Source organism: Thamnophis elegans, chromosome 5, assembly GCF_009769535.1.
Source record: "Thamnophis elegans isolate rThaEle1 chromosome 5, rThaEle1.pri, whole genome shotgun sequence".
Lineage (NCBI taxonomy): Eukaryota > Metazoa > Chordata > Lepidosauria > Squamata > Colubridae > Thamnophis > Thamnophis elegans.
In genome coordinates, this window is record NC_045545.1 from 84,488,399 (window position 1) to 84,512,499 (window position 24,101).

A 24,101-nucleotide genomic window follows, 5' to 3' on the forward strand; every position below is an offset into this window, starting at 1 on the left:
GTCTGTTTCAATATTAAGTACATTTCTTCCTTTCTTCCTATAATTTTTTCCATTTTCTTCCTTATATTCTTTTCCATTTCAACATTGTCTTCCTTTTTTCCTTCCTTCCTTCCTATACGTCTTTCCATTTTCTTCCTTATATTATCTTTTCTGTTTCAACAGTCTTTGTTTCTTCCTTCCTTCCTTCCCTTCCTTCCTAGACTTCTTCTTTCATTCATTATATTTGCTTTTCCATTTCAATATTAAGTGTAATTCTTTGTTCCTCCTTCCTTCTTTCAATCCTTCCAATACTTTTTCCTTCATTCTCTTTTCCTTCAATATTAAGTGCAATTCCTTCCTTCCTTCCTTCCTTCCTTCCTTCCTTCCTTCCTTCCTTCCTTCCTTCCTTCCTTCCTTCCTTCCTTCCTTCCTTCCTAAGTTATTTCCATTTTCTTCCTTATATAATATTTTCTGTTTCAACATAAAGTGCCTTCCTTCCTTCCCTCCCTCCCATCCCTTTCTTTATGTTTTCTTCATGCTTTCTTTTCTTTTTCCTCTGCTCTTTTTAAATCCCCCCCCCTTCTTCTCCTCCTCTACATTTAGGTTGGGTTAGTTTGTACAACGGTCATCAAACTTCTGAAGTAAAAATAAATAAATAAATCATATTTAAGAAGAAGAAGAAAAAGGAAGACGTTTTTAGTTAAGTCAAACGTTTTAATAAAAGTTTCATCTTTTAAGATTCGTCCAACACATCCAATTGTAACCTTAACAGAATCCCATTGATTCACGAACGGACTCCACGGAAGGAAGAGAGGTCGGGACAGCAGCGGAAGCCCCAGAAGGAAGCCCCAGAAGCGAGGGGACGTTCTCTGCTGGCGTCTGCCGCTGCCACGACCTCTCTTCCTTCCGCGGCGAATCCCATTGATTCACGAACGGACTCCACGGAAGGAGGAGAGGTCGGGACAGCAGCGGGGAGCCCCAGAAGCCAGAGGACGTTCTCTGCTGGCGTCTGCCGCTGCCACGACCTCTCTTCCTTCCGCGAATCCCATTGATTCACGAACGGACTCCACGGAAGGAGGAGAGGTCTGGGCAGCACGCACAGAGCGGGAAAGGCAGCACCAAAGCCTGGCCGTGAGCGAGGGAGCGCGCGGCGAGCAGCGACGCCGGGCTGCTTCCTCCTCCTCCTCCGCCGCCGCCTTCACTACCCAGCAGACAAAAGCGAGGGCGGTCGGCGGGGGCTACTTTCACCGCGGCTGTCAGTCCCGGCGAAGGCCGCGCGTTGCTTAGCCGCCGGACCCGTCCTAGCCCTTCTGGAGAGCGCGGAGCATTTGCAGGAAGGTCGGAAGGAAGCACAGGCTGTGCTGCGCTGGAACGGGCGGCAAAGGAGAGCGAGGGAGCAGCCGCCCGAGAACTTCCACGTGGTTCCAGAGCTTTTGCCGCTGGCACGGGCGGCAAAGCTCTGGATGGAACCACAGGGGCTGGTTGTGAACTCCGCAAAGCCAAAGGGAAGGGGGCTGTCTCCTCCCCCCAGCGCCTCCCGATTCCCTCTCTCTCAATTTTTCTTGGCTTCCAGCTGCTCTCGCCTTCCTCCCTTAACGGTTAGATATCGAGATGTCCCCTGAAGCCCCTGAACCATGTGGAAGTTCTCGGGCGGCTGCTCCCTCCGGGGCAGGAGAGCTGGGAGCAGCCGCCCGAGAACTTCCACGTGGTTCCAAAGCTTTTGCCGCCCGTTCCAGCGCAGCACAGGGGCTGGCTGTGAACTCCACAAAGGGGGAGAAGGGGGCTGTCTCCTTCCCCCAGCCCAGCGCCTCCCGATTCCCACGGTACCAAATTAGACAATACAAAACATGATTTACTCACCACCAGTGAGTAAGCGCAGCTGCCCAAAACAAAGACGAAATAAAATGGAGACTCGCACATGCGTCCTCAGCTAAGGACTCCAGCCAATCAGTGAGCTGGTTGGGATGGAAAATTTTCAGCACGTGGCGTGCTGAAAATTTTCCATCCCAGCCAGCTCACTGATTGGCTGGAGTCCAGGCCAATCAAATCAGTGAGTGGCAGGCTGGGCTGGCTTAAATTTGTAGGTAGCATAGAACGAAACGATGAGCCAGCCCAGCGAGCTAGCTAGCAGCTGATGGGCGGGGGAGGCTCCCCCGCCCAGACTGGCTCATCATTTCGTTATGCTACCTACAAATTTAAGCCAGCCCAGCCGGGGAGGGCGGGCGGGGCGGCGGCTGTTTTTCACCTCGCCCAGAGAACTTCCACGTGGCTTCTGCCGGGCGGCGAGAGAGCCGCGGAAGCGAGTGAAAGTTGTCTGCAAGGGCAGCAAGGCTGAAAAACGGACTCTGCGGCAGGAGAGCTGCAGGGGAGGGCGGCGGGACGTGACCACGCCTCGCGGACTTGCGGCGTGGTCGCTGGGAAGGCAAGCGCACAGCACAGGCGCCACCACAAAGCTCCGTCCGTGACCGAGTGGAAGTTCTCTGCGCAACCGGCAGCGGCTTTTTACTCCCACACTAGAGAACTTCCACGTGGTTCCAGAGCTTTTGCTGCCCGTTCCAGCGCAGCACAGGGGCTGGCTGCGAACTCTGCAAAGGGGGAGAAGGGGGCTGTCTCCTTCCCCCAGCCCAGCGCCTCCCGATTCCCACGGTACCAAATTAGACAATACAAAACATGATTTACTCACCACCAGTGAGTAAGCGCAGCTGCCCAAAACAAAGACGAAATAAAATGGAGACTCGCGCATGCGTCCTCAGCTAAGGACTCCAGCCAATCAGTGAGCTGGTTGGCCAGCTCACTGATTGGCTGAAGTCCAGCCAATCAAATCAGTGAGCGGCAGGCTGGGCTGGCTTAAATTTGTAGGTGGTAGCATAGAACAGAACGATGAGCCAGCCCAGCAGCTGATGGGCGGGAGCTGCGAGCGCCAAAAAAAGCGTGCCTTTTAAAAAAGCGGGCGGGACGCGGGAAAATGCATCAAAAAGCGGGGGTGTCCCGCCAAAAGCGGGACGTCTGGTCACCTTAGCCTAAAGGTCCCATCCACTCATCCCTACTAATTGCAATGTGCGTTGTTAATGCACGTATGTGTGTGTCTGTGTGTGTGTGTGTGTAATTTTTCTTATTTTTACTTTCAAATTCCCTACCATGCTTCTAACTAAAAATGCATGTACCATGAATGGCAGTGCTTCCTTTCGAAGGAAACCTCATCTTTCTCTACTCACTCAAGGGAGGACTTTGCAAAATGATTCTGCAGAGAACAATCCATCTTACCTCCACACTGCAGTAGTTACAGATGGAGCATTTAAAGGGCTTCTCCAGAGTATGTTTATATCGCTTGTGGCGGGAAAGTTCCCCCACTGTCACAAAGGCCATACCACATTCATTACACTTCTGTGGCTTAGTCCCTGCAAAAGAGCAGCAGAATTTCAAAATGTATTCAGTTGAAACCTTTAAATCCAAATCTACCCGGAATACTGAGAAATTTGTTGTGATAGCGGGCTGTTAGTTTTACATCTACCTAGGCATAGAATCCAATAAGGTGGAAAATGGCTCATCAAATACTTCAAAGCAACTTAGAAATGCTGTTAATTCTGTGCATAGGATTAGTGGGGGTTTTTTAATTAAAAAAAAAGTTAAAATAGCAGGTGGTAGAGATGAGGTAAATCAGCATCAGGTGTGCAGGAGAAACATAGTCCTGATTTTGTTATAGTGGGGAAAATAGGAGGAAGATTTAGATGTGTTTGCTGCCTGCAGTTATTTTTAAAAATAATAAAAGGCGGGATAAAAATGTAATTAATAAATGGAATAAATGAACTTGAGAAGTGTTAATGTGTGGATGTGATTTAATTATTGAATGTGACTTGTTTTGAAGTTTGAGGATGGCGTTTGTGCTTGGCAACTGAAGGAACGCAGAGTGAAAAATAGCTAGACTGAATGAAAAACTATAAGGAATTAGACTATTAAGTATGTGTGGGAAGGAATCTGATAGAATTTGATTCAAAGGGAATGAACAAAATGATGTAGAAATTTGGTAAATAAATAATAAAGGAAAATAACAGCGTAAAAATTTGATAAATAATAGATAAAGGCAAATAAATAAAAGTGTAGAAATTTGATAAATACATGTAAATAAAATCTGAAATAACACTATGGCTTTATGCCAGATAGGTTATGCAAACTGGATTTTGCCTCTTCAACAGATAACTGAGAATATGAATTTGAGGAGAAAAGGTTATGGTCTGCCTGTTGATTTACAGAAAGCACATTATGTCATAAATAACCTTGAATTACAGAATGTTTTACAAGTTGGTTGCAATTGAAGTGATGAAAGTAAAGGATATATAACAAAGAATGGAATGCTAAGTAAATTGAGCAAGGACTAAAGATGCGTGATAAATCCTTCATTGTTTATTGTACTTAAGGTTAAATGTATACAGCATTTATTTATTTAAGAAAAATTACATGGCCCACCCAAATCTCTCTCAGTGACTCCTGGGGTTTAAAAAGATAAGAATTCTTGTGAGATTGTTTGGGGATGTAAACATGCATTTTAATATACAAATGGTGTCATAATAGAATTGAATAGGATAGAATAAACAAAGTTGGAAGGGACCTTGGAGATCTTCTAGTCCAACCCCCTGCTTAGGCAGGAAATTCTATAGCATTTCAGACAAATGGTTATCTAATATCTTCTTTAAAACTTCCAGTGTTGGAGCATTTACAACTTCTGGAAGCAAGTTGTTCCATTGATGAATTTTTCTGTCAGGAAATTTTTCCTTAGTTCTAGATTTGCTTCTCTCCTTGATTAGTTTCCACCCATTGCTTCTTGTTCTGCCCTCAGGTGCTTTGGAGAACAGCTTGGCTCTCTCTTCTTTTTGGCAGCCGCTGAGATATTGGAACACTGCTATCATGTCTCCCCTAGTCCTTCTTTTCATTAAACTAGATATACCCAGTTCCTGCAACCATTCTTCATATGTTTTAGCCTCCCATCCCCTAATCATCTTTGTTGCTCTTCTCTGCACTTGGCTTGGAACCTGAATGAATTGCAATGATTCATGGACAGGAATATGGAACCAAAATTCACATTTCAAAGCTCAAGGTAGAGTAAAATTTCAATTTAGGCGACCAGTGTTTCTCAACCTTGGCAATGTATGGACTGCAACTCCCAGAATTCCCCAGCCAGCTATGCTAGGCAGAATTTTACTTCTTTTTACTTCTAAATTCCCTATGCTTCTAACTAAAAATGCACGTACCACGAATGGCAGTGCCTCTTTCAAAGGAAACCTCATCTTTGTTTACTCAGTCAAAGGAGGACTTTGCAAAATGATTCTTCAGAGAACAATCCTTCTTATCTCCATGCTGCAGTAACTACAGATGGTGCCTTTAAAGGGCTTCTCCAGGTAGTCCTTGACTTACAACCTCAATTGAGCCCAATTTTTTTGTTGCTAAGCGAGATATTCCTTAAGTGAATTTTGCCTCATTTTGCGACCTTTCTCATCACAGTTGCAAAGTGAATCACTGCAGTTGTTAAAATTAATAAAATGGTTGTTAAATGAATCTGACTGCCCCATGGACTTTGCTTGTCACATGACCCCGAAACACGGCAACCGTCATATGAGATAGTTGCCAGACATCTGAATTTTGATCATGTGACCATGAGGATGCCGAAGTGGTCCTCAGTGCGAAAAATACACGTCACTTTTTTCAGTGCTGTTGTAAGTTTGAACTGTCACTCAGTGAACTTTTGTAAGTTGAGGGACTGTAAAGGAACGCTAGCCTGCAAATATATATAAAAAAAAAATATGGTGAGGAATATTCAATGGTGCTGCTATGAAATAGATTTAGTAGTAATTTCCTTTTCTTTTTTATTTTTCCTCTAAGGTTTTTTTTCTCCTCATCACCTTTTAACTCTTTTTCATTTTCTACGCTTCACATTATGCTACTTAACCTGAAAGGGAATAAGAGTACATGGGTATATACAGTAACTGTATAAATAGTTTTTAAATGAAATTACCCTGCTCATTCTGCCTAAAGGCAGAGCTGGCTATGAAATGGGCAATCATGCTCCAGTCTCTGCACAAAGATGAAGAAGTGAATCCTTAGCATATCTCAAATCCTGCCCTAAGAAAGTTGGTGGAGAACTTTGTCTGGACGAATTAGCTCTTTAGGAGACCGTAATTTTGGGCTTGGCTTATCAAGGCAGACAGTTGTAGCTTTCTATACTCATCAATTGGTTGGGGGGGTGGGAACAGCCTTTGCAAAATATTCCCAAACAGAAAGCTAAGAGAGGAACTATTTTATGAGATTGATATTCCTAAAATCTATATATTAAAAAATCTCTCTCTCTCTCTCTCTCTCTCTCTCTCTCTCTCTCTCTCTCTCTGTGTGTGTGTGTGTGTGTATGTTCCATCATAACTCTGGAACGCCTTGAGCAATTTCAATCAAACTTGGTACACAGATGACTTATTCTCTGGAAACAAATACTGTGGGGGTTAAGACACTCCTACCACCCCTTAGTGTATGTGTGTGTGTGTTCCAGCATAACTCTGGAACGCCTGGGTCGCTGAAAGGAAAAGGAATGAATTATATCTATAGTGTCAAATCAAAGTACTTTTGACAGTGATAGTGTGCATTAGTGAGGGTTAGGGTTAGGGCCTTAAGGCCTGTTGTGCCTTAAGATGGCTTCTACTATACAGCACAGTGGAGTCACCATTGTACCAGCTTCACAATACTCCACAAGGTGCCTCCAACCTAATACAGAATTAGGATAAATAAATACCCGGGCAATGCCGGGTTATCGGCTAGTTGGTCATAAAAACAGCCGAACAAACTGTAAAGACATGTTCCAGTGAGGAGGGATTCAATTTACCCGGGAAGGCAGACATCCCTGTATGGGTGTTGCGCCACAGAGAAAGCGTTACAGAAAACTTTAAGACAGATGTGACACAGGTGTGGCTTTTCATGGGAATGTTTCTTCACGTGGCATTTAAGGCCAGAGAGACTGAATGTGGTGAACATACAGATATTGCAGTGTTGCTGAAGGCTTCCTGAAAGAAAGTTGCTGGCTAGGTTAAATAAATCATCAAAAGCCACCTCTCCTTAAAAGTAAAACAGGAATGCTTGTCACACCCAGATGGTAACATTTATTTACGTATTTCATAAATTTACATAGCTGCCTATCTCACTATGACTCTTATGTACATAGTTAAAAACACAAGACAATCGAATAAAATAATAAAAATCAATAATAACACGAAAAATAATGAAAACTAAAAAACCCAGCCGATATATGGGAAACCATATTCAATATTTCCAGCAATACAGCTACTTTCCAGGTTCCACATCCATGCTAGCGAACTAAAAATGTAAATTCTCGGATCCAGGTGGCCTCAAGACCCAGATAGATATCAAAGTCATTTCTTCAGACTCTTCCAGAAGGCCAATGGGTTTGGAGTTAATCTGACTTTAGGGGAAATGATGTTCTAAAGCAGGGATGTCCAACCTTGGCAACTTTGATCTATGGACTTCAATTCCCAGAATTCCCCAGCCAGCTTTGCCTCACCCAGCAGAATGGAGAAAATACTGAGTTCTGTGGCCCCCACATTGTAGGGAGCAAGAGAGACCACCCATTCCTGATCAACACCATGAAAGGAGGACTAGTACAAAATAGTGCCACCCACCCTCAACCTTGCAGCTGGTCCCCAACTGTTATTTTTCCCAGGTATTTTGGGATTGTCCTCCCAGATTTACCGTACCCTGACTAAATGGCGATTCCTCCCATGCCATCTGGAAGACACCATGTTAGAAGGATTGAGATATTCTATAGCTCAGTCATGAGATGTGATTAGTGTTATCCTTTTAGACAGGTTTAAAAGAAGACTAGGCAGTTTTAAAAGACTAGACAGGTTCCTGGGGGGGGGGTGTCACCTTAAATTCCAGCCACTGACGTGCAGTGAGGTTTATGGCTAGTGAGGCATGGACACAGTGGTGGGTTTTAAATTTTTTTAGACTTGTAGACTTCAACTCCCAGAATTCCACAGCCAGGCATGCTCAGTTCTGATTTAAAGCAACAGCATTTGTTTTTTCCTTTGCGAAAAAGTTTCCTTCATTCTTTTTCTTCTCCCTCTTCCTCCTCCCTCCCTCTCTCCCCCCTCTCTCAAACAGACACATGCTCTTGCAGGCTGGGGTGAGAGAGGAGACAGAGAAGCCGGAGGGGAGCCGATCCGAGCCTTTGTTTGCAGGCGGAGCCACGTTGCCTTTTCAAACTTGTAATCAGTGAAGCTGGGCTTATATAGTTTTATCCAGCTGTGTGTGTGTGTGTGTGTGTGTTTGTGTTTTTGAAAAGGCAACGTGGCTATGCCTGCAATTAAACTACACTTGGGGAGGGATGAAGTTTGAACTCCCCCTCCCTGCGACCCACACGTACCTTTTCCAGCTGTTTCAGGGAGGATTTCAACTCTGCTCTTGCCTGTCATCATGAAAAGAAAAAAAATGTAAAAGGAAAAAGGCAAAAGCTGAGGTCAGGCTGAGCTAGTTGCTGCCAGAGTCATCGTGGATGACTCTGCTTAACTGTTTAAAAAAGCCTCTAAAAAAGCACCCTCTACAGGAGGCAGGAGAGCGACGTGCCTCACCTACATCAGGCATTTTTACCCTTGCTTAACTCTGCTTGAGTGATCATAAAACACCTAAAGTCAGACTAGATGAGGCATGTCGTTCTCCTGCCTCCTCCTGTAGAGGGCGCTTTTTAAGAGGCTTTTTTAAACAGTTAAGCACTAAGTAAAGTCATCCACGGTGACTCTGGCAGCAACTAGCTCAGCCTGACCTCAGCTCTTGCCTTTTTCCTTTTACATTTTTTTTCTTTTCATGATGACAGTGGTGAGGCTCTGCCTCCCCTGACTGCACGTCCCTGATTCCAGCTATTATCATCCATCAGCCTGCAAATTTTTTGGCTTATCTATTTTGCAAAAATTTTGGACCAGAATCAAATTTTACAGATCTTTTTTCTGACTTAGGTGTAGGCAATCCATGTAATGCACTACAGTGACCAGCCTGATTGCTGGAGCTCTTCTGCGTCCTGGGTTAAGTTTAAAAGCTTTAAATGTGGGGTTGGGCATATTAAAGGACTGCTTCCGCTTACAGTAGTCTGACAGAATTTTACATGTTTCAGGAGAAGCACTGTTTACATGTCTGCTTTTGAGCGATTGATATGCACCCTAGCAAATCAATTTGAAAAAAAATTAATGATTTCTCCTAATGCTCTTAAGGTGAGATTAAACCAATAATATCATCTTTTGTAAATCTAATGAACTTGTCAGAGATTGCACAAGATGGGATGATTATCAACACAATTAATATTGGGTGGGGGAATACAAGTAGTCCTTGGTTTATGACTATAATGAAGCCAGCCCATTATGGTCGTAAAGTGACTGACCTGATTTTACAACCTACTTTTGCAGCAGTCATTACCACGGTCATTAAGCGAATCACCACGGTCATTAAGCGAATCCACAGTAGTTAAGCAAACTCATGGTTCATTACGAAGCATTTTGGGCAAACTGGAAAAAAATGCTAGTAAATCATGGCCATGTGATCCTGGGACACTGCAAATGGCAGGCTGGTTGCATAGTGCTTGAAATGTGGTCACATGACCCTCAGAAGGTCTGAAGTGGGTCTTAAAACATCTTTTGAGGCACCCAACATAACTTTGACCACTTGCTAAGTGACTGGTCGTAAGTCAAGAATTACCTGTATTACATTTGATTACGCTTCTTGCATGGAAGATTGGGATTCATTTAGTAATTTTTTTTTTCCTGTATCCTTTTCTCTTCAAACTTTGTAATTCTTTTCTACACTCTTCTCTCTTTATTTCAGTTTGCATTACCCTTTAGGAATGTCAAATGTTTCAATAAAATGTACTTTAGAAAACAACAACAACAAACCACTAATATGAAATAGGCTTGGTCAATTAAACATTCATTTTGATTGGATTTTCACGAAATTGTTGATATGGCATTGCAACAATTGCTAATAAAGAAATGTTCATTTGATTGTTACAGGTTTTTTATTGGTGCTTATTTTCATTTGCTTCTATTGTTTAAGAAGTCTTGGGAGAACTGTGAAAATTCTTTAACCATGTCAGGCGTGCCTCATTCAGTATCCAAGAAAAGAAAAACCCCAACTCCATTTGAATAGAGATAAAGGTACTTTTACTGGACATGAAATAAAAACAGCTAAAGAAAAGCAAGATCTGAAGCAAAACGGCGTGAACATGTACATATCAAACTTTTACCCAGGACCCTCTCCTGTTACCCCAACCCAATGTCCAATCTGCAACTCCCAAAGGTGTCATGTGGGGTGCATCTTCAACTGACCTCTATCAGTTGGTATGCAGAGACGATTAACCTTGACCAAACCTAAACACGAGCCATCAGCATGTGCAGAAGATGGTGAGAACAAAACTCCCTATTGACTCCTCCAGCACCTAGCAATTCCCCCCAAAAAACTACCAGCCCCCATCCTCCCCGCTACTATGGCAGCCGATAGCAAGCAAGCGAAGTAGAGGCTGACAACCCACAAAGTTGGCCTACACAGATTTATCATAAGTATATAATTCCATAAATATAATCCCTGCCTTCTTATATTGCATATTTGTGAGCAGTTCGCATCACTCAAAATTGCAAGATGGATGGTTATATAAATTGTTACAAGTCAAAGGCAGATGGATTAAGTTTTAGGTGGATTTTCATCTTATTAAGACAAGCACCATCTTGACTTTCTGAATCCCCCACAGCTGTTCCTGGATTTAGCGATGTTGTGTGTTGTATCTGAAAGGTAAACCATTTCACAGCTGCATTCTTTAACGATCCTTTGTTCAATGTTCTCCTAAGTGATGTTGGATTTTTTGCTTGTAAAACTGAATTACTTCTATGTGTTACTTATGCATGTCGGAGCCCTTTAAAAGGACTACAAAATAACAATTCAGGTATAAGTGTAGTAAAAACCTCTGACATCTGCCGATGCAGTAAGAAATCACTGAAAAATCTCTCTACAATTTTATTTCTTCAGTATTTTTTCATTCATTTTCCAATAAACTATTTCTGCAGCATGTCTTCTCTTTAAACCTGTTGTACGTAAAATACTTCTGAATGCATTTTCTCCTTTATTTGTCTATACCCGTGATGGTGAACCTATGGCACATGTGCCACAGGTGGCATATGGAACCATCTCTGAGGTCATGAAAGCCGTTGTCCGAAGTTAATGGCAGCACGCATCAGCAAGCTCTGAAGCCTGGAGAGGGCAAAAAATGGGCCTACCAAGCATACTGGAAGTTCGAAAACAGGCCGTTTCCGGCTTCCAGAGGGCCTCCGGGAGGGGAGAGCTGTTTTCGCTCTCCCCAGGCTTCAAGAAGGAATGGAGAGGGTGTGCGCGCATGCATGGGGGGGGGAGCGTGTGGGGACCTGCGTGCATATGTGGGGGAGGGCGGGGATTGAATTATGGGTGTGGGCATGCGTGTGTGCACAATCTTGCGCATGTGCTTTCAGCACCAGAGCCAAAAAAAAGATTAGCCATCACTGGTCCGTTCTTTACTGAGTTAGAACAAAAGTCATAAAGTGAGTTCATTCATTTTTCGTACTTACCGGCTACACCTTTGGCCTTTTTAGCACAATTTAAACAACCCCTTGATTCTGCACAGATCTGAATACCATATTTATATTTATATTTAGCATCTGATTTTGACATAAAGGAATTTAATCCCCCCCTCCCCCAACTTTTGAGCTGTGCTGTCCACCAATCCTTGAATTGGCAAGACACTATTTTGGCAAGAAAAATGCTGCCTCATCACTGAACCTTATCTTGCCTCTCCTGCCTGTCCCAAGTTACTCTAGGGCAGTGTTACTCAACCTTTGAGTTAAAATATGTAGACTTCAACTCCCGGAATTCCTAACTCAGCTGGGAGTTGAAGTTTGGACATCTAAAAATTGCTAAGGTTTGAGAAACATTGTTCTAGAGCTAGTACTTCCTTGCAAGTGAATGGGTGACAAACTAAAGATCTTATCTTATCTTCTTATCTTTCTTCATATATATATATATGGCTGTGTGTGCGTGTGTGCCTGTGTGTTCCAGCATAACTCTGGAACGCCTTGAGCAATTTCAACCAAACTTGTTACACAGATGACTTACTCTCTGGAGACAAATACTGTGGGAGCAAGACACCCCTAACACCCCTTGGGGTGTGTGTTCTGTTAAGATGCAACCTGTTGTGCCTTTAAATGGCTTCTACTGTACTGCTGTAAAATGGCTTCTACTGTACAGTGCAGTGGAGTTGCCATGGTAATGGCTTCACAGTACTCCACTAGGGGGCTCCCTCTGGTAAGGGGGAAAATCCAGCATTAGAAATTACATTTGGTCTGGACATTTCCACCCTATAAATAAATACCCAGGCAATGCCGGGTTATTGGCTAGTATTTTATAAAACTTGAGGCTGTCCTTGTACAGCCTTGAAAGAAGGAAGAAGAAAAATACTGTTAACTCTGAACAGTTAAGGAGACTTGAGTCTGTCTCACATGTGGGCAGGAGATGAATTAAAGACAGTATTGTGGGAACATGCCAGAGGAAAGATCTCTATGGCTATGTCTGTACTCAGTCTTAGCTACATCATAGAGCAGAGTAAGAGAACTAACTACATTACAAGACCAGAGGAAGAGAGCTAGTTCCCTCTAAGGCAGGGTTGTCAAACTCAAGGCTGGATCTGGACCATGAAATACTTAGACCTGGCCCTTGGGCCCACTCTGGAAACAGTGAAGGATTGGCCCACAGCGCCCCTGACAGTGAAAATGGAGTTAATGGGGGGCTCCCGAGCTCTTATTTTCAGTGGCAAAGGGTTGCAGGAGGCCGTCACAGCTGAAAACAGAGCTTGGGAGCCCGGTTTCGCTGGCAGAGCACTCGGGTCACTACAGGCGCCCCCAACACGAGTGACGTTGAGTTGGCCATGCCTACCTCGGCCCCCTGACTTCAAACACAACCCTGATGCAGCCCTCAATGAAATCGAGTTTGACAACCCTGGTCTAAGGCATCAGACTGAAAATCAGGAGACTGGGAGTTCTAATCCTGCCTTAGGCATGAAATCCAATTGGGCGACTTTTGGCCAATCCCTAGAAGACTGTGAATTCTAAGCACACCTTAGGCACAAATGCTGGCTGGGTGACTTTGGGGCAGTCACTTTTTTTCAGCCCAGTTCACAGGGTTGTGGTTATGGGGAAAATAGCAGGAAGAAGCAGCATAGGTTCGATACGTTCAGCACCTTGAAATTATTTATAAAAATAATAAAGGCAAGCTAAAAAAAAACCCTTAAAATTAAAAAAAAGGAGAAATGAAACTTTATATGCAGGCTTTTGTTCCTTAGATGACGGGTGGAACACATACATAACAAATTATTAGCAAATATCAAGGTTTGGGGAAGAATAATTAGAACTGCCCTAGAGGAGAGCCTAGATAGATCAAGATTTCTTATTCAAGGCAATAAACTAAATAATTAACCTAATACAATACCGAAAGGTTGTTCATTGTTCGAGTTTCTTATGACTTCACTAGGTAACAAATAAGAGGAAGCATTCTATATTATGGGTTTCCTACATGTGTGCTCCAATAATTCATATTTCTCTAGTATTATTGAGGAGTCAATTGACCATGTTTTGAACATTCTTAACAGTAAAAACACGAGTTCAGTCTGAGTTATCTCAACGTAGATAATTATAAGTAGTCCTCGAATTACGACCACAATTATGAGCCCAAAAGTTATATTGCTATGGGAAAATTTGTCAAGTGAGTTTGCCCCATTTTACGACTCTTCTTGCTGCGGTTGTTAAGTGAGTCATTGCACTTGTAAAATCAGTAACATGGTTGTTCACTGAATCTGGCTTCCTCATTGACTTTGTCAGTAGATGGTCGCAAAAGGGGAGGGGGGGTCACATGACCTTCAGACACGGCAATAGTCATAAATATGAACCAGTTGCTAAGTGGCTGAATTCTGATCAACTGAGCATGGGGACACTGCTGTGGTTGTGTGAAAAACAGGTCCTCGGTCTCCTTCTTCAGTGCCGTTATAACTTTGAACGGTCACTAAGTGAAACCACTGTAAGTCGAGGGCTACCTGTATGGGTAGATGAACTAAAAGGCGACAAGTTAAAGAGGAGGAGGTGAAGCAAACATTGTTAAGAACTTTTCTGCTGATTGGAGTGAAAGTCCACCCACTTTCCTAATAACAGATTAGAGCCAGCTGCTGATGTCAGTGTTCTTCAAGGAACAGGAAGTCCTTCCCTTTACAACCATAGGTATCTAAAAATAAAACTATGCAAGTGATTTTATGCCTTTCCCTTGCTGGACTATGTCCCCCTGGATTTCTGAAGAAACGTCATGGCTTATTGCAACAGGAGGTAGGGATTCACTGTCCTTGCTCTGGGCTTTATTTTCAGAATTGTGCAACAGCGAGGCTCCATTTGGAATATCCGCTGCTTCAGAGTCAGGCAGAGAGACAATCCTTCCCTCTTCAGCTACAAGGAGCTGCTGGTCCCTGCCTCCATCTCTATTTTCTTCTCTATCGACCTGTGTTTAAAGGAGAAATACAGTATATAAAATATATGTGCATGAAGACAATCCGATTTCAATGGGGGGGGGCAGCATCCCCAACAAACATGAAAGATAATTTCTTACACCATATCATTTACAATATCATGAAGGGACATGGTGGCTCAGTGGCTAAGACGGAGGTCGGAAGGTCAAATACCTAGCTCCGTGTAACAGAGTGAGCTCCCATTACTTGTCCCAGTTTCTGCCAACCTAGAAGTTTTAAAGCATGTAAAAATGCAAGTAGAAAAATAGGAACCACCTTTGGTGGGAAGGTAACAGCATTCCATTTTGATTTTTTTTTTTTGATTTTCGATTTTATTGTATTTCTATGCCGCCCTATTCCCAGAGGGACTCAGGGCGGCTCACAACCAAGACGTGTGTGTGTGTGTGTGTGTGTGTGTGTGTGTGTGTGTTACAAACGGAAAGAAAAAGAAAGACAACGGACAACACAACACCACAATTCTAAAAACAATCAACAGCCACACCATTCGAGCGGGGACAGGAACTCATCAGCCCCAGGCCTGTCGGAACAGCCAGGTTTTTAAGGCTTTGCGGAAAGCCTGGAGGGTGGTGAGGGTCCAAATCTCCATGGGGAGCTTGTTCCAGAGGGCCGGAGCAGCCACAGAGAAGGCCCTCCTCCGGGTGGTAGCCAATCGGCATTGCCCAGTGGATGGAATTCAGAGGAGGCCTAATCTGTGGGATCTAATCGGTCTGTTGGAGGTAATTGGCAGCAGGCGGTCTCTCAAGTACCCAGGTCCAATACCATGAAGGGCTTTATAAGCTTCGGCATTTGGTCATGCCTGCCACGTGACCACGGAGATGTCTTCGGACAGCGCTGGCTCTTCAGCTTTAAAACAGATATGAGTACCGCCTCCTAGAGTCAGGAACGACTATCACATATGTGCGAAGGGAACCTTTACCTTTACTTATATACAATATATGTGCATGAAGACAATCCAATTTCAATGGGGGGGCAGCATCCACAACCAGAAAGATAATTTCTTATACTGTATCATTTAGAAGTTATTGCAATGATATTTTGTTTTGCTTTATTTGATTAATAAAACACAACAAAGGGAAGAAGAAAGAGAGAAAACAATAATAAAAAAAGAGAAAGGAAGAAAAAAGCTACACAATAAATAGGAGATTCTCATCTCTTTCTTGGTATTACTTACGACTTAGCAAACATTCAAAGTTAAAACAGATCCCGCAAAAAGGAACTTATGATCTGGATTTGAAATTTTGACATCTGCCTCCCCAGTGACACAGTCACATTTTGGGTTCTCTGTAAAACAATTATGACAATTTGCAGCACTTTGAGGTCAAATGACCACAATTTACTATGTTTTTGCCTGTCGATTATTGTAAAAATTTTTATATGGTGTATTTCCAATGGGCAAAGCCTGATCTTAAAGTATGTCTTCCATTCAAAAACAGAAGCCGGGTGTTCCCCCACTAATAATGTTCTCCCAAATGGAAATGGGACAACTTGCCACAGCCAACTCGGTGTGGCCAATGCGCTGCGGCCAACTCACCAAAGGCAACTCGCCACGGCCAACTCCCCACAGACAACGCATTGCGGGACAATTTAACAATTCTATTTCATTATTTAAAAGAAATAAAATTTGGTTTAATTTTTGCCATTCACATTTCATTCTGTCCCTCCTTTGCATCCTTTCTTTAAGGATTCTATTCCACCATTTCTTTGATATTAATGGAACTCTTGCCTCGCAGTGAGTTGGCTGTGGCAAATTGTCATAGACCAGTGACGGCTAACCTTTTTGTTGTTGTGTGCCGAAAGTGCGCATGGACGACAGCAGGCCCACTGCTCGCACACCTAATGCAATGCCCCCTGCGCGCACAACCATCCCATGTTCCCCTGCCCACCTGCAAATGCAGCCCACCCCCACCTCCCTTTTTTGCTTCCAGATTGGTGCAGGAGGGTTTCCAGCACAAAACAGGGTGTGGGGGTGCTGCACAATGCGAGCACCCCCCCTGGCATGTGCCCCCACCTCATGTGCGGCAGAGACCTGAAGATCAGAGGGCCGATGGGAGGTGCGCGCACATGCACTGTGGAGTTGGGCTCAGGAGACAGCTGGTGTGCCCACAGAAGGCTCTAAGTCGCCATCACGGTCATCCACCCATCCCCCAAATTTTTCAGGAGTCAGTTCTATTTTGGTGAGGTATTTTACAATGTATATACTTGGTTCAATTGTTTCAGGCGTTGTATATTTTTAATAGATGTGGATATTAGGTTTTGATGAATACCTGGCGACTGTGTAGCATAAACAGAACGTATTTAGATGTGAAAGTATATCCACTGAATTTCCTACTGCTGAAGACGTTTATTCCTTGCTGCAATCGGGAGACAAATCCTTTGCAATAATTCTTCAACCTTATTTGTTCCATCAGGAATGCAGAAAAGGAGTGTCTGTTTGCTGGTGGGTGGCATCACTTCCAGAAACATTTCACATCTGTTCCACTGCTTGCAAGATACGGGCCTTAGATTTATAGACTTCATGCTTTTTTACGAAAATGTCAGAGCAATTTGTATTAAGAATCCTCATGCTGGGTTCACTGGACATCTATGTCAAGGACAGTGCAGTGATCTGATTCAGAAGGGAAACTGGTTTTGGGAGCATCCAAGAGGGCTCACATTATGCTTATTGGCATTGCCTCCTTAAATCAAATCCGCCTTTTCTTGGGACAGAAGCCCAAGATTTCAGGAACAGGAGCAACTCCAGTAAAGACTTGCTGATGTGGATATCCTTGTGTGCACTGAATCCCTTCAGATCTGTATTGTTGTTCTTCTTACAGTTTCTTTGCAAATTGTTTTATTTATACCCTACTGCATAGCAAAGGGATGCGGTGGCTCAGTGGCTAAGACACTGAGCTTGTTGATCAGAAAATTCGGCATTTCGAATCCCTAGCGCCACATAACGGAGTGAGCTCCCGTTACTTGTCCCAGCTTCTGCCAACCTAGCAGTTTGAAAACACGTTAAAATGTAAGTAGAAAAATAGGGACCACTTTGGTGGGAAGGTAACAGTGTTCCGTGTGCCTTCGGCTTTTAGTCATGCCGGCCACGTGACCACAGTCTTTGGACAATGCTGGCTCTTCGCCTTGAAACGAAGATGGGCACCGCCCCCTAGAGTCAGGAATGACTAGCACATACAGTATGTGCAAGGGGAATCTTGACTCTAGGGGGCAGTGCCCATCTTTGTTTCAAAGCGAAGAGCCAATTTAATGCATTTGTGAACTTCATCAGATGCATAGTGTCCACTATCAGACTAATGCTGCTCTCTGTCTCTCTCTCTCTAACCAAAAAAAGAGAGATACACATAAATCCCTGCACATTTCCTTGCTTCGCAACAGAAAATCTGGTCCCAGTTCTGGTCCTTGGTTCTCTCTGAGTTTGGGTATTTTCTTGCAGACGTTTTATTACCCAAAGTATGTAATATCATCAGTGCTAGTAAGGAATGGGGTTTTCTCTCAGCTTACCCCAGGGGTGTCAAACTCAAGGGGTGCTTAGATCTGGCCCACAGGGCCACCCTGGAAACAGTAAAAGACTGGCCTACGGTGCCTCAGACAGCAAAAGCGGAGCTCTGGAAGGCTGCAGGCAGCGCTCTTGAGCTCTGTTCTCGCTGGCAAAGGATTGCAGGAGACCGTTGCAGCCGAAAACAGAGCTTAGGAGTCATTTTCACTGGTAGAGCACTCAGGCAACCATAGGCACCCCCCGCCCGACATGGTTGACGTTGAGCTGGCCATGCCCACCCTGGCCAGATTTCCCCCCCCCCCGGGTCAAACACAATGGGTGGCCCTCAATGAAATCCAGTTTGACACCCCTGGCTTGCCCTGTCAATGTTGGTGAGGGTAATCTTACAGGTTCTTTGGTTGGGCTTGTTTGGCCCTTCCTTGATTAGAGTATTGTTTCCTTGATTGTTGGTGTGATGATAATCTTGCAGTTAATCTATGCTCATCTGGCTGCTGATTGCTGGTGGGGAGGTGTTTTGGTCTCTTTGTTCCCATTTTGGCGTGTTGATTGTCTCTTTTGCATAGTATATAAATAATTGTTTATGTCTATGGGTCTATTGATGGTAATTTTGTCAGTGCGCCAGGCTTCTAAAAATTTCCTAGCATTTTTAGATTTGGCTTGGTCTAGGATGGTCATGATTTCCCAATTGAAGCTATGATTAAATCTGTCCATATGTCCTGAAACTATAAACTGAGAGTAGACTCCACTCCTTACAAGTCCTGATGTTGTTACCTAGTTAGTGTAAAGAAACGCATGCAAGAAAACAACCAAATTTGGAGAGCACCAAAGACCCCTTCATTTCAACCCCGAGCTACAAAAATTCTCCTTGTTTGCTACCAATTATGGTCATAAATTGACGTCTACCTTGTTTTTCTGAAAATAAGACATCCCTTGATAATAAGCCCAATGAGGCTTTCAAGCGCATGTGCTAAAATAAGCCCTCCCCTGCCATTTCCTGGGGGGAGGGGGGAACATGCCCCACGTGCACCTGCCTCACAGACGCCACTCCCACAAACCCTAGCTACTGTGCTCCTCTTAGTGGCGGCCGCAAAAAGTCCGGCAGGCCCAGCGATGCTAGAGCTTGCAAGAGTGTGCCAGATACAGAGACAGAACTTCCGACCACCTCTGGATCAGCTGATCTGCACCTCAAAAATAATAAGACCTCCCCCAAAATAAGGCCAAGCTCTTATTTAAGAAAATAAGACCCTGTCTTATTTTCGGGGACACATGCTATGTTTAATGAATAATCAAGAACAAAAGTGACCCGAATCCCAGGAATATTTGAATCCTTCTCAATTGACCATCGCTCCTCATGAAATCTTGGTGTTTCTTTTGCACTGTTGACCACTTCCATCTCGTGGAGTGCATAAATGCCTGCTGGCAAACCTATTGCCAAGACTTTCCCTGGGTTCTCCTGAATGTCTATGCTATTTGGCATCCTCGCCAAATCTGCCTCTCTTCGCAACATAGTGTGAGGCTCCACTGGGTGATCAACTAAACAAGGCCCCTGGATATGATCTTTCGCTGTTTTCAAATGCATGGTCTTCAGCAAAATGAGGATCTTCCCTCCTTCTGAAGATGATAGGGGCCACTTATCAACTTCTTCCAGCACTTTCTTGAACAAGATGCAATCTACAGCTTCGATCTTTTCTGGATAGTTACCCAGTTCTGGATAGTTGGACAAGATGTCCAAAGGATACGTTTTCCCTTTGCATTTTGTTCTGAAAACTTTCCTCGATTTTGATTTTAGTGAAATGCTCATCGGGTTCTGTGTCCTCCTGGTGATCCATTATGGTCTATGATGTCTTTAAAACGAGGACTGGAAGGACCACAAAAGAAAGATTTATGGGGGAGGTAATATTTTCCTAGAAAATTTCCATGCCCCACTTAGTTTTAGATTCTTTTAAGAATAAAAATAATAATAAATAAATGGGAAGCTGGAGCCTCTAACATTCCCCTTATTTGCATGGATGGCTTTGAGTCCCATATACACTGAAAAGAAATTCTTAGAAAATAAAACTACGGTAAGTGGCTGTAACACAATGCTTTGCTCACAAATCAACCCTGAGAAGAAGGGAAAAAGGTAAGTTAAAATAGTCAAGAACACACAAGAGGTGAAAGTAGAGCATCAGATCACCTTTACACAAATGAGTTGCAGACCACACTAATTATCATAGGCATGTTATGAACCAACATGCCATCCTAACGTCCACCATTACATATCTGCCAGATCTGAATTGCAAATCTCCAGTCAAACCAGGCAAACAGTTATAGTTTTCTCTTTACTTCTATCTTGTGATTGTCCACAATTCTGTCCCCCATATTTGGTAAACTTAGTTTAGAGCAGTAGCTCCTAACCTTTTTTTGGGCCATGCCCCACCTAAGCATCTCTAAAATCCTGATGCCCCCCCCATCCCAGACATATAATTCTTACTTTACTCAAAAAGTGAACTCTACTCATGTGGAGGAAGCCTAAAAGGCTATTAACTTGTTTTAAATAAAGTTCAAATTGCCCCCATTAAAAACAAATTGCCCCCCTGTGGGGCATGGACCACACCTTGGGAACCACTGGTTTAGAGGAACCAGTGACAAAAATTTCAATAGCTTACTAAGGCTGGGCCATTTTTCAACACTAACCCAATGATGGCACAATGGTTAGAATGCAGACTGACTCTGCCCACTGCCATGAGTTTGATCCTGACTGGCTCAAGGTTGATTCAGCCTTCCATCCTTCCAAGGTTGGTAAAATGAGGACCCAGATTGTTGGGGGCCATATGCTGACTCCGTAAACCACTTAGAGAGGGGCTGTAAAGCACTATAAAGTGGTATATAAGTCTAAGTACTATGCTATCATCTAGGTTCTAACCCTGGGTCAGGCCAGTATTTGGGGTTTTTTTAAATCCTTTTGAGCTTTTAAAAGGAAATGCTAAACGATAAAATCATCGTATCTCCCTGCTTTTTGTCCTGTTTTGGCAACCCTCCAAACTAAATGAAGTTCTTGGCTATAAAAGTGCACTTTCTATTTTAACCTCAGGGGCAAACACTTTACAAGGCATAATTTATGTACTGTACAGTAACATTAAAACTCTTCCTCATCTACCCGAAGCAGCAATTGGGAGAAAGTAAAATTTATTTTCCTTTTTCGTACAAAAACTCAAAAGCATAACATCACTTATCCTGATTTGCAGGCAAGACTCAAACATCAACATTACTTATTAAGAATTTGATCTTTTTTTTTTAAAAAAAGAGGCCCAATTCTTAATTTTTTACTGTCTAGCACGATTTACACCTTAATTCCCTCTCATATTTTAGAAAGATCAAATTAGGCACTCAATATTAATTGATCTCACATGTTGGCAACACACACTCATTTTTTTCAACTCTAGATTATCGCTAAAGTGGTACAAGCCCTTGTGATCCTTTCTCTTTCTAATCCTCAAACTCTTACTTCTTTTTTTCAGTTTTAATTGCTTTGGCTGCCTATGCCAAATTAAAGGGGGGGAAATAGCTAGAGGGCGAACACACACACACACACACACACACACACACACACACACATACAGAGAGATTTTACTAAGCCATAAATGACTAACATAACTTGCTTGGATATTTGTGTATGTAATATTTAATAGCACAAGAAACTCCCCTCATTAGATTATTCCTCTACCAATCTGATTTCTTAGAGAGCTGCGGGTTTTTTCAGTTTTTCAAATTAAATGACATACTTTAATTTCTCTATTTTTGTTTTATACCCAGTTTTCAAATTACTTTGAATTTTCAATCTTCCGGATCCCAGCGCCATTATTTGAATAGTTTCCTATTTTTTTTTATAAAAAAAAAAGTTCTGCAGAATCCCGTTGTATAACTGAACGCTCAGGGTGCGTTTCACTCTCCATTCATTTTTACATTTTGCTTTCCGGTTAATTCCTAATCCGTAACGTGCGAATGTGATTTGAATGAACCCATGCTGAAGCAATTGATTCCACCGGACTTAAAAAAAAAATGCCTTCAAGGCGTCTTAAAATTCATTTCTAATGAAATCGGGCGAACTTTCGGAATAAACAACGCGCACATTTAGACATCCGTGTGGAATTCCTATTTAACTTTGTTCCTGAACGACCACTTGGGCGTTCAGCGTTTCTGCGCACCGGGCAGTATTTCAGAGTATTTACTCGGAAGAAATACGTATTGGATTAACTCCTCTTAATCCCCACGAATACTTACTGTGGAAAAATACCGAGATTTAGTTCCAAGCAAATAGGCGTAGGAAACTCCCCACCTCAAATCTTCTGTCAGGGGATCCCTTCTACCCGAATCCTTTATTTCTCGCCTTTCCTTACGATTTCCAGATTCCCCCCTCTCCCTCCAAAGCTGCAAATTAACTTCGCATAGAACTGGTTCCCCACCCACCCACAATTTTTATTCTGATCACTTCCTGACCCAAGTCTGAAGACCCTCTTTGGATGCCAGCGGAGCCCCCTCCATCCTGAAAGTACACACACAGAAAAAGACCCACAATTTCTCTTCTTCCAGCATGTCTCTTCTGCAGAGACATGCTTTCCACTGTAGGAAGTTAAAACCTATTCCTCTCCTAGAAGAATGAAATATCCTAGGAAATATTGAAAAGACAGAATATTATATTTCCCTGGATGTGAAAAGGGAGAAAAGTGTAGCTCCCTGCAGCTCCCTGCCCATCCCACTTTGTCAATGGTCCATTAAGATGCCCAAGCCAGTCTACTCTAAAGAGTTCTCCCCTTCAGCTCCAGGATGATGGGATTAAGGCTTGATAGTATTAGCCCTTTACCCAACTCACCAATGGCATCTAAGAACTCAACCAAACTTGAGAGTCAAAACACGTTTCTCAACATAAAATAGTAGCCCAAACGGTGCTGAAAGAAAAAAATGGCTTTAAGTGTCTCCACCAATGTGGCTTTGGTGCGTAAATGGGAAATGGGCTTTACGACTATTTGGAAGTTTCATTCAGCTCTGTGGAGGAAACCATCCACAGACTGGAACTGTCTGTGTGCTGCTTACTCACAAGTAAGCAATCGGCATTGTCCAGCTAAAATCCTAAACAAATATCAGTCATTCAGAATTTAATTAGGAAGTTGCCTTCTAAGCTAGTGGGATAATTACCACAGAAAGCAAAAGGCCTCACATATTTTGAGCCTAAATGGGAAGCAAAGGGTTGTTGTTGTTGTTGTTGTTGTGCCTTTCTTCAAAGAAGTTGTGTCTTGCTTTATCATTGGAACTTCATTTCAAGGTGCACAGAATTGTCTCTTGCGGCCATGTGTTTAATGAGATGTGCAATTAAATTCACTATGGATCCAGGGATACCGTCCCTGTCCTACTGTCCCCATTTATTCGTACTTAGCAATAGCAATAGCAGTTAGACTTATATACCGCTTCATAGGGCTTTCAGCTCTCTCTAAGCAGTTTACAGAGTCAGCCTATTGCCCCCAACAATCTGGGTCCTCATTTTACCCACCTCGGAAGGATGGAAGGCTGAGTCAACCTTGTACTTATCTCCTGTGTTCATGTCCATGTTTATACTTATACCTGTTATCTTGTACATGTTTGACAAACTAAATGAATAATAACAAAAATATTTTTCTCTGCAAAGAAAGCTCAGGACAAACGCTGATCACTCTGTGTTGATTTTCAAGCATGCCAGTGGAAAGGTGAACTCCACAACAGCTGAAGCTTGTGGCAATCCTAATGGGCCTAGAATGCTTCAGAAGATAAGATTGAAAATTTGCACATCTTCACGGTCATAAATGAGTGGACGCTACCTTGTTTATAGCCAGATCTTTTTATAATATCCTTCCTGCTTTGTAAATATGGCCACTTAAACCTTGCTCCCAGTGGTGACAACAGGAAGGTAGAATGATATTGTATTCCCCACCAGGATCATCTCACTGTGTGTTCTGGGACAGAAGTCAAGGCTGTGGCACACCCTGGATTCTGAGG

General features: G+C 43.1%; 1 protein-coding gene across 1 annotated transcript in view; it reads right to left on the minus strand.

Moving 5' to 3' along the window:
• The window catches only part of CTCFL (CCCTC-binding factor like), a 31,678-nt gene extending 11,785 nt beyond the window's left edge, over positions 1-19,893 (minus strand). The window contains exons 1-4 of the mRNA XM_032218609.1: positions 19,396-19,893; positions 7,728-7,758; positions 6,894-7,070; positions 3,244-3,377 (exon numbers count right to left, since the gene is read on the minus strand). Coding sequence (XP_032074500.1) covers positions 3,244-3,377; positions 6,894-7,070; positions 7,728-7,758; positions 19,396-19,893 — 840 coding nt within the window. The remainder of the gene's footprint in view (positions 1-3,243; positions 3,378-6,893; positions 7,071-7,727; positions 7,759-19,395) is intronic.
• Between the last annotated feature and the right edge of the window lie 4,208 nt (positions 19,894-24,101).